Source organism: Scyliorhinus torazame, chromosome 1 (assembly GCF_047496885.1).
Source record: "Scyliorhinus torazame isolate Kashiwa2021f chromosome 1, sScyTor2.1, whole genome shotgun sequence".
NCBI lineage: Eukaryota > Metazoa > Chordata > Chondrichthyes > Carcharhiniformes > Scyliorhinidae > Scyliorhinus > Scyliorhinus torazame.
In genome coordinates this window covers 343,969,752-343,984,761 of record NC_092707.1, presented here as the reverse complement: position 1 = coordinate 343,984,761, position 15,010 = coordinate 343,969,752, and the positions used below count along the sequence as shown (strand labels likewise).

Sequence of the window (15,010 nt, the reverse complement as noted above, 5' to 3'; positions counted from 1 at the left end):
ATAACCAAAATAATTTGTCTGTGACCTGTAAGTATTTTTAACAGGATACATTCTCCTGAATCATTTCCCCCATTTTTTCAGCCTTAGAATGCTTAAAGCTACTCCAATAAAAGACATTTTCTGAAATGGTAAGAAAACAGATTGTTCTCTTTGGCTTCTGTACCTGCACTGATTGAGTCATTAATTCTCATCTGGCGGAAGACTGTCTCATTGTTGGCAAACCATTGTGCACACTTCATAGGATGCACTCCTTCATAAGTAAGTAAATTATAGGTTTAAATCATAAGGCAGACTTTCCGCCTAACTGAATCTGTTCCAGTGGCACGAAACAGGCATACATGAGATGTGGAAGTGAGCCACTTTGCTGGGCCTCAAACTTGAACGGTAGTTTTCTGTTGTTCTTTGATGCCAGCCTAAACCATTCCAGCTATTGTAGGAAATTAACCTGTGCTCAGATAGCCTGTACAAAATGTACTATCGACATTCCCTTGATGTTTGAGCATTTTGGAGGATAAAGAAGTAAATGAAAGGATGCAGAGATGGTTCACTTGTACTCGAGGTGCACCTCCACTACTCATGGAACCATATATGTAGACTCATACACAAGCTTACTAGAAAAAGGCCAACTCCCTTCCCAGACGCTGGGTGCGATTTAACTAAATGGAACAAAGTCCCATAGCAAGCATGTTTAGCCGCGTGTTTCCCGCGCTCTTAGCGCCGAGAAACACATGGCTATAAAACGTCACTCGCGTTAAATAAGGGGCCTGAGCGTGGAACTGGCCTGAGGCCGTACATAGTCCTGTTTTCTACACCGTGGAGCACTGCTCAGCAGAACTCCTCAGTATAGTGAGAGATCAGGGGCGAAATTCTCCTACCCGCCCCGCCACATTTCTGCCCCGACCGGCCGGCGGGAGTCTCCGTAACACCGGCCGGTCAATGGGGTTTCCCATTGTGGGGCAGCCCCACGCCATCGGGAAACCCCCGGGCGCCGGCAAAACGGAGACTCCCGCCGGCGGAGAATGACGCCCCAGGACTCCATTTTTAAATGGTGTCCCGATCTCTGAGGCCCCCAGCGCAATCCCCCGGCCAAGCACTAACGTACTGTGGGAGGGTCCCTACCACCTCCCGCCCCGCTTTGTCAGCACCCGCACAGGGCACCCCCAGCCCAATCGGCAACACACAAAAAATGCCAGCTTGGCAGTACCAACCTGGCACCAGTACCACCTGGGCACCTTGACAATGCCAGGCTGGCACCTAAGTGCCACTGCCAGGATGCCAGGCTGACACTACCAAAGCGCATGGGTGGTACCAGCAGTGGCAGGGTACCACCCTGACCAAAGGGCACGCATTTAGGGGCCTCCTATCCCTTGGGAGAGCCCCCCACGAGTGTTGTTCCATCTGGTCCGCACTTGTGGAGACCAGAACTGAAGGGCGCTCACCCACAGTCTCTGAGGCAAAGGGGATAGATCCCAACGCCTGGGGTACCTCGAGAAACTGCATATTAAAGTGAGACTAGCTGTCTCATTCTAATATGCAGATTTTCTAAAAAGTAATCCAGCCCACAATGTGCAGGATTTACATCACAACATTTCACGATATCGTGTTAGATCTCGCAAGGCGTTGCTAGCTGGGTAGATCCAGCGAGCGGAGCCTCCCAGCTTCTATTGGCCTTTCTGCGCGAGCTGCTTTTCAGGCACTGATTGGCCGTTGGATTCCACACTGTGTTGCTGCAGGAAGACTGGGAATTGTTAGCTGGAATCAGATCAGCAACAGGCTACCACAACAATAGGTGTTTGTGGCTCCAGATCCTTTCAAACTATGACAGGGAAAGAAAGGTAACAACATTCATGAATTTAGGGGACAGAATTGAATCCAGCAATTTAGCAAACATCTTAAGCACTTTGTCCATACAAAAATTAAAACAAATCAAAACCGCCTTGCACATTTTACACATGACAGGATCCCGAAAGTGAAGGACATTATTAATGGTAGCAAGTAGCTAAACAGAATGCAATGGATTTAAAAACCCGATTATAAAAATGGGAAATCAATGCTATTATTCAAATATATAGAAAATAAAGTATTTGGATGTACTTACAGCCAATCATCATCATAGCCACAGCAAAAATCTTCTCGCCATCAGTTGTTGGAGCAATGTTACCAAACCCAATGCTGGTGAGGCTGGTCATTGTAAAGTAGAGCGAGGCAATGTACACAGAGTCTTTACTCGGTCCACCTTCCCATTTTTCTGACCCACTCGAATTGAAATGATACGGCATTCCTACAGTTTCTCCTAACTGATAGAGCCAGCTGTCAGTTCTGATTTTGTTTAATTCTTCATCGATCACTTCATAATCCCCAATGCTGTACCAGATGCAAGCCAGCCAATGAGCTGCAAGCCCAAAAACACAGACAAGTAGTACTAACACAGCTGCTCCGTATTCAATGTAATGATCCAACTTCCGTGCTACTCGGCCTAAACGAAGAAGCCTAACAACTTTCAGGGAGCTGAAGAGACTGCTGATGCCCTGCAAAAATGACATCATATAAGTAAATATATAAGCACTTGGAGAATAAAATTAATAATGATAGAACATTTCAACTATTCCCAAAGTTATGCATCAGATTTTTTTAGTCCTTCTATATTGAATAGAACGTTTTAATAGCAAGAGATTGTGGATGGGGGGAGGGGGGTGGGGTGTAAGGTCATCATGAGAGGGAGCAAGAGGGGAATATCGGGCTTGCGGAGGATGGGGGAGTGCAGCGAAACCACTGAGGGAGAGAGGGAGTGAGCGATCAGGGAAAAGCAGGAGGGAAGAGATGCCAATTCAGCAGGGAGGGAGACAGGAATCAGGTTTAGTTGGAGAGGACAGTTGCAATCAGCAGCAGGGGAGTCCAGTTTCAGCACTCCTGTTCCTCTTGGCCCCCAAGGAGCACTGGAAAAGACAATTAACTGTCTTGGCTCCTGCTTCCCTTTTACTGTGTGTTTTCTGAATCCTGGAAAACCCACACCACGACTGTTAAATTTAAATCAGGCTCCCAATTACTCTGTGGGAGTCTGAAATAAATATGTTAATGAAGTGTTCCACAACTTCCAAACCCGCCGTTGCAGAAACAGGAATGTACATAGCAGGTTGGGTATGCATTCCCTGTTAGATTATTTTTAATCACTCACACCAGTGTCCCCACCCTCCACTGGTTATTGGGGTGGGTGTTAATATTTAAGTCAGAGTTTTTCATAGCCGTGTGTGCTTTGCGTGAAAAAAACATCTTTCAGTTAGCCTTCAACAGCTTAACGGGTTAGCAGGTGTGTGAAAAACTGGTTGTCTGATTGGAAATTCAAATTGGAATACTGTTACAGGCTAATTTGACTCTTTCTGAACAGATTCAGCTATTAAGGGATATAAGACAAGGAATTACAAAAAAAAATAAGGAGGGGAGGCAATGGTTGGAATTCTCCAGCCATTGGGATTCTTTTTTCTGCTGGCAGCACATCCCTGCCCATGGGTTTCCCGACGGCATGAGGTGTCTTCAATGGGAAGTCCCGTTGACAAGCAGCGGGAATAGAGAATCCCATCACCAGCGAACGGCACGCTGCCGAGAAACACGCTGCTAGGGGACTAGAGAATCCAGCCCAATATCTGACTAAGAGTGAGTTATGATTGTCCTGTCATTAATCTGGAATGATAACCAAGAATGGGTCAGAGTAGCCCATGCCACTTGTGAAAATAACATCTAGAACTCAATGCTATGCATAGATTGATGCTCATCTTATTCAAGCAGCCTTCAGCACATATTTAAGGAAATTCAGAAACATACTGTGAATTAGCATTTTATATTTTCACACCTGTGATATTTCATTAATATAGCATATAGTATTTATCCAATCACATTAATTCAATTAATGAAGATTAAATGGATGTTCCTTATGCAACTCATTTACAAAAGTCAAGCAACATTCAATGTTGTTTTCAGCTGCTCACTATATATGCATAAGCAAGGAAGTGGTGAAGAAAGCCACAAAAATTGTAGAATGCATCATAAACATATGATACAGTGACTATGCTAGAAATAATATTTATACATTTTTATATTAGTGACGATTGCAAATACAGGGTGTAATTTTCAAATTTGTGGATGATTAGAAACTTGGAAGCATTGTGAACCGTGGGGACAATAGTGTTGACCGTCAAAAGGACATAGACAAGTTGGTGGAACGGGCAGACAAGAGGCAGATGAAGTTCAATGCAGAGAAGTGTGAAGTGGGTACTTTATTTCAGTCGCAAAAACATGGAGAGACAATATAAAATAAAGGGTACAATTCTAAAGGGGAGCAGGAACAATGGGACCTGGGTGACTGCATGCCTAAGTCACTGAAGATAGCAGGGCAGGTTGAAAGTACTGTTAATAAAGCATACAGGGAGCGGCACATGGCATAGTGGTTAGCACTGCTGCCTACAGTGCTGAGGACCCGGGTTCGAATCCCAGCCCTGGGTCACTGTCTGTGTGGAGTTTTTCACATTCTCCCCGTGTCTGCGTGGGTTTCACCCTCACAACCCAAAGATTTGCAGGCTAAGTGGATTAGCCATGCTAAATTGTCCCTTAATTGGAAAAAAAATAATTGGGTACTTTAAATTTATTTAAAAAATAAAACATACAGTATCTCAGGCTTTATAATAGGGGCATAGAGCACAAGAAAAAGGAGGACATGTCAAACTTGTGTAAACACTGGTTCGGACTAGAGTATTGCATCCAGTTCTGGACATCACACTTCAGGAATTATATGAATATACTCTGGATTGCAGGAAGGGGAATGGTCAGGGATGAGAACATCAGTTATGTAGACAGTTTGGAGAAGGTGGGAATGTTTTTCTTGGAGAAAAGAAGGTTGAGAGGAGGTTTGATAGAGGTGTTCAAAACCATGAGGGGTCTGGACAGGGTAGATAGGAAAAACCTTTTCCCACTGGTGGAAGGATTGAGAAACAAAGAGCAAAGGTTTACGGTTCTTGGCCAAATGAGCAATAGAGACATCAGGAGAAACATTTCATGCAGTTAGTTGTTATAATCGGGAAAGTGCTGCCTGAGACTGTGATGGTGGCAAGTAGAATCAAGGTGTTCAAGACAGAATTGGATTATTATCTGAAAAACAAGAACATGCCGGGTTAGGGGGAGAAAGTAGGGGATTGGCACTAGGTGAATTGCTCAGCCGGACAGCTCAGACATGATGGAGCTGATGGCCTCCTTCTGTGCTATAACAATTCTGTGAAGTTAGGTGGACACACGTTTGTACATAGATTCTGTGGCATTCTTTCTCCAAATTTCTCAGCAACATTTAGCTGTACTAAGTTCATAGAGCACAAATGAAACAAACAATTGTACAAATGTCAATGCCAAGCATCACGAGGAGAGCATTATAAAAAATTGCAGCCCATCATTACATTCAAACACTTTAGAGATGGCACGCTAAAGATAACTTATGAAATAGAAAGCCTACTTTAGTTACAGCATGATGATTCCAGTTCTTCAAACCCCAAAGGATAGTCAGAAGAGGATCAAGTCACAGAAATAAAGAAGCATGCAAGTGGAAAAAGTAGAAATCAAGAAGGATATAAATGCTGGTGTAAATGTCACAAACCATTATGAATAAAATACAGTGCATTATTTTACACATTAAATATCAATACCAAAAGTAAAGCACACAATTAACTGCAACATTGTTTAGTATTCTGCATACATCCAGGAAGCTCAGTACCACAAGGTAGCATGTAAATACTATTTGATGTACACAATAAAAACAGCACTTCAAACATTCCATCAGCACTATTCTCAATGTACAGCACTTTATGTGCAAGCAAACAGGGCATGAACATGGATTTCTTCGTAATCCAGCAAACAACCCATTGCCAATTTTTTTTTTAACAAAAGCACATGCTCAGCAATATGGATAAGATCAATTTGATGGATAAACAGCAATGATGTAACTCCCACAGGATGTTTAATCAAGATTTCAGTCGATTTCGGCGGGAGAATCAGCTGGCGAGTCAGTTTCAGCGGGAGCATTGCGGAAGTGGCTGCTGGGAGGTAAGTCAACCTTTAAAAGCACTTGTCTTTGCAAGGGCAGGCCAGTCGATTTCGGCGGGAGAATCAGCTGGTGAGTCTGTTTCAGCGGGAGCATTGCGGAAGTGGCTGCTGGGAGGTAAGTCAACCTTTAAAAGCACTTTGCAGGGGCAGGCCAGTCGATTTCGGCGGGAGAATCAGCTGGTGAGTCAGTTTCAGCGGGAGCATTGCGGAAGTGGCTGCTGGGAGGTAAGTCAACCTTTAAAAGCACTTGTCTTTGCAGGGGCAGGCCAGTCGATTTCGGCGGGAGAATCAGCTGGTGAGTCAGTTTCAGCGGGAGCATTGCGGAAGTGGCTGCTGGGAGCTAAGTCAACCTTTAAAAGCACTTGTCTTTGCAGGGGCAGGCCAGTCGATTTCGGCGGGAGTGGAGCTGGCTGGTTAGTCAATTTCAGCAGGAGCTGAGAATTTTTCTTTTTTTTTAAATTAGTTTTTTAGGCGGGAACAGGAAGTCGACCCGCGGACGTCTGGGAAGACCCTCACCAATAAATTCTGGTGGAGAGGAAACCCGAGACACTACACATGTAGTGTCTCCCACCCGCCCTCCTCCTCTAACCTAATAATAAAACCCATTGGTCTGAGGTAAGTATCATATTTTATTATATTATTATTATTTTTTATAAAAATTTAATTTAGTTGTTAGCCAGATCTTGGTAGAAAGTAAGAGGAATGGCAGGGAAGGGAGTGCAATGTTCCTCCTGCAGGATGTTTGAGGTGAGGGATGCAGTTAGTGTCCCTGCTGATTTTACCTGCAGGAAGTGCTGCCATCTCCAGCTCCTCCAAGACCGAGTTAGGGAACTGGAGCTGGAGTTGGAAGAACTTCGGATCATTCGGGAGGCAGAAGGGGTCATAGATAGCAGCTTCAGGGAATTAGTTACACCAAAGATTGGAGATAGGTGGGTAACTGTAAGAGGGACTGGGAAAAAGCAGTCAGTGCAGGGATCCCCTGCGGTCGTTCCCCTGAGAAACAAGTATACCGCTTTGGATACTTGTGGGGGGGACGACTTACCAGAGGTAAGCCATGGGGTACGGGCCTCTGGCACGGAGTCTGTCCCTGTTGCTCAGAAGGGAATGGGGGAGAGGAGCAGAGCATTAGTAATTGGGGACTCTATAGTCAGGGGCACAGATAGGAGATTTTGTGGGAGCGTGAGACTCACGTTTGGTATGTTGCCTCCCAGGTGCAAGGGTACGTGATGTCTCGGATCGTGTTTTCCGGGTCCTTAGGGGGGAGGGGGGAGCAGCCCCAAGTCGTGGTCCACATTGGCACTAACGACATAGGTAGGAAAGGGGACAAGGATGTCAGGCAGGCTTTCAGGGAGCTAGGATGGAAGCTCAGAACTAGAACAAACAGAGTTGTTATCTCTGGGTTGTTGCCCGTGCCACGTGATAGTGAGATGAGGAATAGGGAGAGAGAGCATTTAAACAGGTGGCTACAGGGATGGTGCAGGCGGGAGGGATTCAGATTTCTGGATAACTGGGGCTCTTTCTGGGGAAGGTGGGACCTCTACAGACAGGATGGTCTACATCTGAACCTGAGGGGCACAAATATCCTGGGGGGGAGATTTGTTAGTGCTCTTTGGGGGGGTTTAAACTAATGCAGCAGGGGCATGGGAACCTGGATTGTAGTTTTAGGGTAAGGGAGAATGAGAGTATAGAGGTCAGGAGCACAGATTTGACGTCGCAGGAGGGGGCCAGTGTTCAGGTAGGTGGTTTGAAGTGTGTCTACTTCAATGCCAGGAGTATACGAAACAAGGTAGGGGAACTGGCAGCATGGGTTGGTACCTGGGACTTCGATGTTGTGGCCATTTCGGAGACATGGATAGAGCAGGGACAGGAATGGATGTTGCAGGTTCCGGGGTTTAGGTGTTTTAGTAAGCTCAGAGAAGGAGGCAAAAGAGGGGGAGGTGTGGTGCTGCTAGTCAAGAGCAGTATTACGGTGGCGGAGAGGATGCTAGATGGGGACTCTTCTTCCGAGGTAGTATGGGCTGAAGTTAGAAACAGGAAAGGAGAGGTCACCCTGTTGGGAGTTTTTTATAGGCCTACTAATAGTTCTAGGGATGTAGAGGAAAGGATGGCAAAGATGATTCTGGATATGAGCAAAGGTAACAGGGTAGTTATTATGGGAGACTTTAACTTTCCAAATATTGACTGGAAAAGATATAGTTCGAGTACAATAGATGGGTCGTTTTTTGTACAGTGTGTGCAGGAGGGTTTCCTGAAACAATATGTTGACAGGCCAACAAGAGGCGAGGCCACGTTGGATTTGGTTTCGGGTAATGAACCAGGCCAGGTGTTGGATTTGGAGGTAGGAGAGCACTTTGGGGACAGTGACCACAATTCGGTGACGTTTACGTTAATGATGGAAAGGGATAAGTATACACCGCAGGGCAAGAGTTATAGCTGGGGGAAGGGCAATTATGATGCCATTAGACGTGACTTGGGGGGGATAAGGTGGAGAAGTAGGCTGCAAGTGTTGGGCACACTGGATAAGTGGGGCTTGTTCAAGGATCAGCTACTGCGTGTTCTTGATAAGTATGTACCGGTCAGACAGGGAGGAAGGCGTCGAGCGAGGGAACCGTGGTTTACCAAGGAAGTGGAATCTCTTGTTAAGAGGAAGAAGGAGGCCTATGTGAAGATGAAGTGTGAAGTTTCGGTTGGGGCGATGGATAGTGACAAGGTAGCGAGGAAGGATCTAAAGAGAGAGCTAAGACGAGCAAGGAGGGGACATGAGAAGTTTTTGGCAGGAAGGATCAAGGAAAGCCCAAAAGCTTTCTATAGGTATGTCAGGAATAAGCGAATGACTAGGGATAGAGTAGGACCAGTCAAGGACAGGGATGGGAAATTGTGTGTGGAGTCTGAAGAGATAGGCGAGATACTAAATGAATATTTTTCGTCAGTATTCGCTCAGGAAAAGGATAATGTTGTGGAGGAGAATGCTGAGCCCCAGGCTAATAGAATAGATGGCATTGAGGTACGTAGGGAAGAGGTGTTGGCAATTCTGGACAGGCTGAAAATAGATAAGTCCCCGGGACCTGATGGGATTTATCCTAGGATTCTCTGGGAGGCCAGGGAAGAGATTGCTGGACCTTTGGCTTTGATTTTTATGTCATCATTGGCTACAGGAATAGTGCCAGAGGACTGGAGGACAGCAAATGTGGTCCCTTTGTTCAAAAAGGGGAGCAGAGACAACCCCGGCAACTATAGACCGGTGAGCCTCACGTCTGTAGTGGGTAAAGTCTTGGAGGGGATTATAAGAGACAAGATTTATAATCATCTAGATAGGAATAATATGATCAGGGATAGTCAGCATGGCTTTGTGAAGGGTAGGTCATGCCTCACAAACCTTATTGAGTTCTTTGAGAAGGTGACTGAACAGGTAGACGAGGGTAGAGCAGTTGATGTGGTGTATATGGATTTCAGCAAAGCGCTTGATAAGGTTCCCCACGGTAGGCTATTGCAAAAAATACGGAGGCTGGGGATTGAGGGTGATTTAGAGATGTGGATGAGAAATTGGCTAGCTGAAAGAAGACAGAGGGTGATGGTTGATGGGAAATGTTCAGAATGGAGTACAGTCACAAGTGGAGTACCACAAGGATCTGTTCTGGGGCCGTTGCTGTTTGTCATTTTTATCAATGACCTAGAGGAAGGCGCAGAAGGGTGGGTGAGTAAATTTGCAGACGATACTAAAGTCGGTGGTGTTGTCGATAGTGTGGAAGGATGTAGCAGGTTACAGAGGGATATAGATAAGCTGCAGAGCTGGGCTGAGAGGTGGCAAATGGAGTTTAATGTAGAGAAGTGTGAGGTGATTCACTTTGGAAGGAATAACAGGAATGCGGAATATTTGGCTAATGGTAAAGTTCTTGAAAGTGTGGATGAGCAGAGGGATCTAGGTGTCCATGTACATAGATCCCTGAAAGTTGCCACCCAGGTTGATAGGGTTGTGAAGAAGGCCTATGGAGTGTTGGCCTTTATTGGTAGAGGGATTGAGTTCCGGAGTCGGGAGGTCATGTTGCAGCTGTACAGAACTCTGGTACGGCCGCATTTGGAGTATTGCGTACAGTTCTGGTCACCGCATTATAGGAAGGACGTGGAGGCTTTGGAGCGGGTGCAGAGGAGATTTACCAGGATGTTGGCTGGTATGGAGGGAAAATCTTATGAGGAAAGGCTGATGGACTTGAGGTTGTTTTCGTTGGAGAGAAGAAGGTTAATAGGAGACTTAATAGAGGCATACAAAATGATCAGGGGGTTGGATAGGGTGGACAGTGAGAGCCTTCTCCCGCGGATGGATATGGCTGGCACGAGGGGACATAACTTTAAACTGAGGGGTAATAGATATAGGACAGAGGTCAGAGGTAGGTTCTTTACGCAAAGAGTAGTGAGGCCGTGGAATGCCCTACCTGCTACAGTAGTGAACTCGCCAACATTGAGGGCATTTAAAAGTTTATTGGATAAACATATGGATGATAATGGCGTAGTGTAGGTTAGATGGCTTTTGTTTCGGTGCAACATCGTGGGCCGAAGGGCCTGTACTGCGCTGTATTGTTCTATGTTCTATTAAGATCATTGAGCACAACTGAGTAGAGGGCTAAAATGCCATTTTCTGCCTTTTCATTCTACTCCTTGGATGAATATTATAGTATTGATGAACTTGTTCAGGAATACTCCTTGATAGCAGTGATAGCAGTGACACAGAAATGCAAACAAGAAAACACTGTTCCAACAGTGCATAATTTCATATTATGCTGCAGTATAAAACATATTTTAGTTCCATAGTGCTATTATGTTCGGTAAGAATTAATAATTGTATTAGTGGATTACTAATCAAATTTCAGGCCTTCATAAATGACAAATAATGACCGTCTCAAAGAAGGGAAAGCCCATCCATCTCCCTCTACCCTTCAATTTGCACCACCATCACTGTGTCCCACATCAGTATCTTGGAGGTCTCCACTGATTAGCAAGACCAGTCATATTAAATGAGAAGCTGGGTTCTGTACGATTGGCTTATTTCCTGCCCCCTCTAAATGTCTCCACTTTCTACAAGGCTGAATTTAAGAATGTAATGGAAAATTCACCACTGATCTGGATGGGCACAGTTGCAACACACAAGAAATTTAATATTATCCAGGGCAGAACAATTTGTTAGGTTGCCACCCATGCCATTGAATTCAATACCCAGCCATGCACCACCTGATCTTGATGCACTGGTTGTAGTATGGCAGTAAGATGGCAAATTGACCAGTTTCCCAAGCCCCACTTCCTCACCATCACGGGGCAAGAAAAGGGTGGGTAACTGAAACACCACTCAAATGTTAGGAAGATCTACACATCACTATATAATTTTCCCCGCTTCACGATTCCAATACTGCCTGGTAATAGGAAATTTGCTCGGCAAAATGTTGTTTAAATGTCATCACTCCGAAATATTGACTACTAGCCAACCAATTACAATTCTTACTGAATTGTTTTCTAACTGAAAAGAAACATCTTCTAAGGTCCATCCTGTTAATTTAAATATTTAACACGTAAAGGAATCCTCCAAATTAATTTTAAAACTTTGATGAATACTGAATTAGATTTTCTTCTTCAACTATCAGCAGTAATCTGGCAGAGCAAATCATCCACCCTTTACTGCTTCTGTCTAATTTACATTTCAATGATTTCTATAAAAGGAGACTGCTGCACTCTACCAGGCTACCACACAAACAATTAAAATGAAAACCTACCCCACTAATTCATTCATACACTGTAAGGTTCCACTGAATCTTCAATTTTCTTCCCTCCTGAAGCATGAGGTGCTCTGAATTTACCAGAGTATTAACCTAGATGTGATAGTCAAGTCTCATCTGACATCCAGACAGAAGCACTTTCTAGCAAGAGCGGCTGGATAATACTCAGAATGAGAAATCCAGATCTTCTTTTTCCCTTGCTAGTGTGGAGCAAGGAGAAGTTATTTTACAGAGGTTATTTTACTATCCATGGATTACAGGGCAAAATCGACAGATACCAACCTCATCTACATTTTCAAATGCGTTGATGACATCGTACGGCAAACAGGAAAGGAGATCTATAACAAACCAAGTCTTCAAATAATTCATACGGATGAGCTTTGGGTCTGAAATTACTTCTCCCGCTGGCCCAACGAAAGTGGTATGAAAATTGAGGACAATGTCTACTAAGAAGATTACATCAACTATACTATCAACCACCAACCAAGTCACATTGTTTTGTTTGGTCTTGAAGGAGACATTGTATGGAACCATGATTGCAGTGTAGAAGGTCAGAATCAGAATTATCCAATCCCAGGAAGTTTTGAATGTACAGTAATGCAAGATGATATGAGGTGGAGTCTTTGGTGCTTCTTGCTTGTACTGTGGAAGGATCTCAGACCCAAGCTGTAATACCTGCACAATAAAGATAATGTATGATTATTAGTTACAAAAACATTGAGATTAATAACAGCAGACTGCAGTAGTGTACGTTAGCGGTGTTACCAAACTACCCGTCAAGGGCCTTAACAGCCTGATCCAAATCATAGAAGCAAGAAGGAATTCCATGGCATCTGAAGCTAAGATTTTGCTTTAAAAAACATGAAGTTTGATGTATGCTACAGAGGACTAAGAAAAATCTCGAAAATATTTGGCAAATTAATCTCAGAACTCAAGATTTCTACCAGCGCTTTCAGAGACTTACTCATTTTATCCCTTTTTACTTGCCCTTTTCCCATATTCTTTGAATCTCTTATCTGCCAAATATTTATTCCCTTCCATTTATTATTTAGCATGTGTAAACTTGGCAACCAGCATGTAAAACACAGAGTGAGCTCAGTTGGTGGGAATAATTCAAAGATGTGGGATATGATGGAACGGGGATGGGGGTGGGATATGATGGGATGGGGGTGGTTGGGGGCGGGGGGGCACTCTGATGGGCAGGGTCTCTTAGAATTGGGAACCGTCTCCACACAGATTGGGGTGTCATCTTTAAAGGGCGCCCAGACCAGCAGTCTAACAGCCCCCAGCCCATGTATTGGAGGTCTCAGGGGCTCTCACACCGTGATCTCCCCCCCCCAACCCCCACGACATTAATTTAATCGCTGTCAAAACACCCCTTATGTGGGTGTTGCTGATAAATGTTGCATTTAAATACATTCAAATTTATTCATGAGGTTCACGCTCTTTGTGGGCGTGAATCTCGTGATAGCGCCGGCAAGGGACAAGGAAATTGGGAAACACGATCTCTCCGGCGACATTTTCCAGTCTTCCCGCCGCTCCAGCGGGCGGCGAGTGCGGACTCAAGGATTTCTTTTTGTGCATAATAGCCTTGTTATTTTCATGAAGATCCCTTCCCTTTTAAATGTTGTTGTGGGTTTTGTTCCACACTGTTGATAATGAAGCATCCGATATCCTAATATTCCACTACATCCAAAAAAATCTTGCTAATTTCTTCCTTTATTTGTTTGGTGATGATATTAAATTTATACCCTCCCGCTATCCACTCACTAACCAATGGAAATCGTTTTTCCCACAATTATCTTCTTTTTTTTTTATAAATATATTTTATTAAAGTTTTTCGATCGAACAAAATTTTCCCATTTTACAACTTTGTAATAATATTTACATTGATCGTTTTTAAAAAAATAAATAATATGCTAACGGCAACTGCCAACAACAAAATAAAAAACAACAGAAATAGTTCCCACAATTATCTTTATCAAACCCCTCATAAATTTCAATACCTCTATTAGTTCTCTTAATTGTCTGAATTCAATTGCAAAGACCTCCAGTTTCTCTAACCTTGCCTCATAACAGAAGCCTTTCATCATTGATACCATCTGAGCGAATCTCTTCTGCCGTCTCCTTGGTCCTCACTGGATACTACCTGCAGTATTTCTAGGTTTTCTATAGGCTTATCATTATTCATGTGTTTTCATATCCAAAGCCACTGTCTGTAAAACCTGGGATGCCAGATGTGATTTTCTTCATTAAAATTCTTCTCAACCTGTTCTGCCCAAGTTAAAGCTTTGTGCATTTGAAGCCGTTATGTCCCTCTGCTCCTCTGCTTTGAAAAAGTGGGGCTGGATTTTCCGTTTTGGAGAATAAACGCCGGTGTGAAAACGGTGGTCTTTTACGCCAGGAAAACTGGCGTCAAAAGGCCACCGATTCCCCGTTTTGCTGGGGGCTAGCAGGAAGGCAGCGTAGAGCTCGCAGCTCTAGCTGCCGCTACGACCCCCAGCACTCCCACATGCGCACAAGCGGCGGCCTTCAGCGGTCGCATCGTGTTCCATAGCGGACTCAGCCCGCGGACCTGGACCACCAAAGTAGTGCCCTCCTTCGGCCGCTCGCGCGCCCCGGACTGCCCGCCCACAGAGCCCCCAGCCCTGAATGAAGCCCCCCGCCCCCCCACCCGCGGATCTCAGTCCGCAGTCACCATGACAGTCCCACGCCATCGGGAACTCAGCCAGTCGGGGACGGAGCATCGCGAGCGGGCCTCAGGCAATGGCCTGAGGGGTGGATCATTGGCGCAGCGTACTCCTAGAGTACGCCACTTTTCAGGGGGCGGAGAATTCAAAAATTGCCGCCACTCCCGATTTTGGCACCAAAACGGATTCTCCTCCCGACGCCGAACACGATTTCGGCATTGGGGAGAGGAGAATCCAGCCTAAGGCTTCACCACATATTTCCTCTCATTCTTCTTCCCAAAAAGTTTCATTCCACATTTCTCCACAGTACATTTCATCTGACATCAAGCTGCCCAATTGAATCCATGTCCCTTTGAAATTACTAATAGTCTAGTGGAAGTTATGTATTATATTTATTGTCTTACTGTACAGATTTGTTCATGCTTGCTCGTAACTTTACTTAATTAAGCCAAATTAGTTATTTTTATTTCAAATTAG

The 15,010-nt window shown here is 44.6% G+C and overlaps 1 protein-coding gene across 2 annotated transcripts in view; it reads right to left on the bottom strand.

The window, feature by feature from the left end:
* Positions 1–15,010, bottom strand: part of kcnh1a (potassium voltage-gated channel, subfamily H (eag-related), member 1a) — a 520,535-nt gene that overhangs the window by 353,095 nt on the left and 152,430 nt on the right. For both annotated transcript variants that reach the window (XM_072509739.1, XM_072509749.1), the window contains 2 exons: positions 12,126–12,518; positions 2,099–2,528 (listed from right to left, as the gene is read on the bottom strand). In XM_072509739.1, the coding sequence (XP_072365840.1) occupies positions 2,099–2,528; positions 12,126–12,518 (823 nt within the window). The remainder of the gene's footprint in view (positions 1–2,098; positions 2,529–12,125; positions 12,519–15,010) is intronic.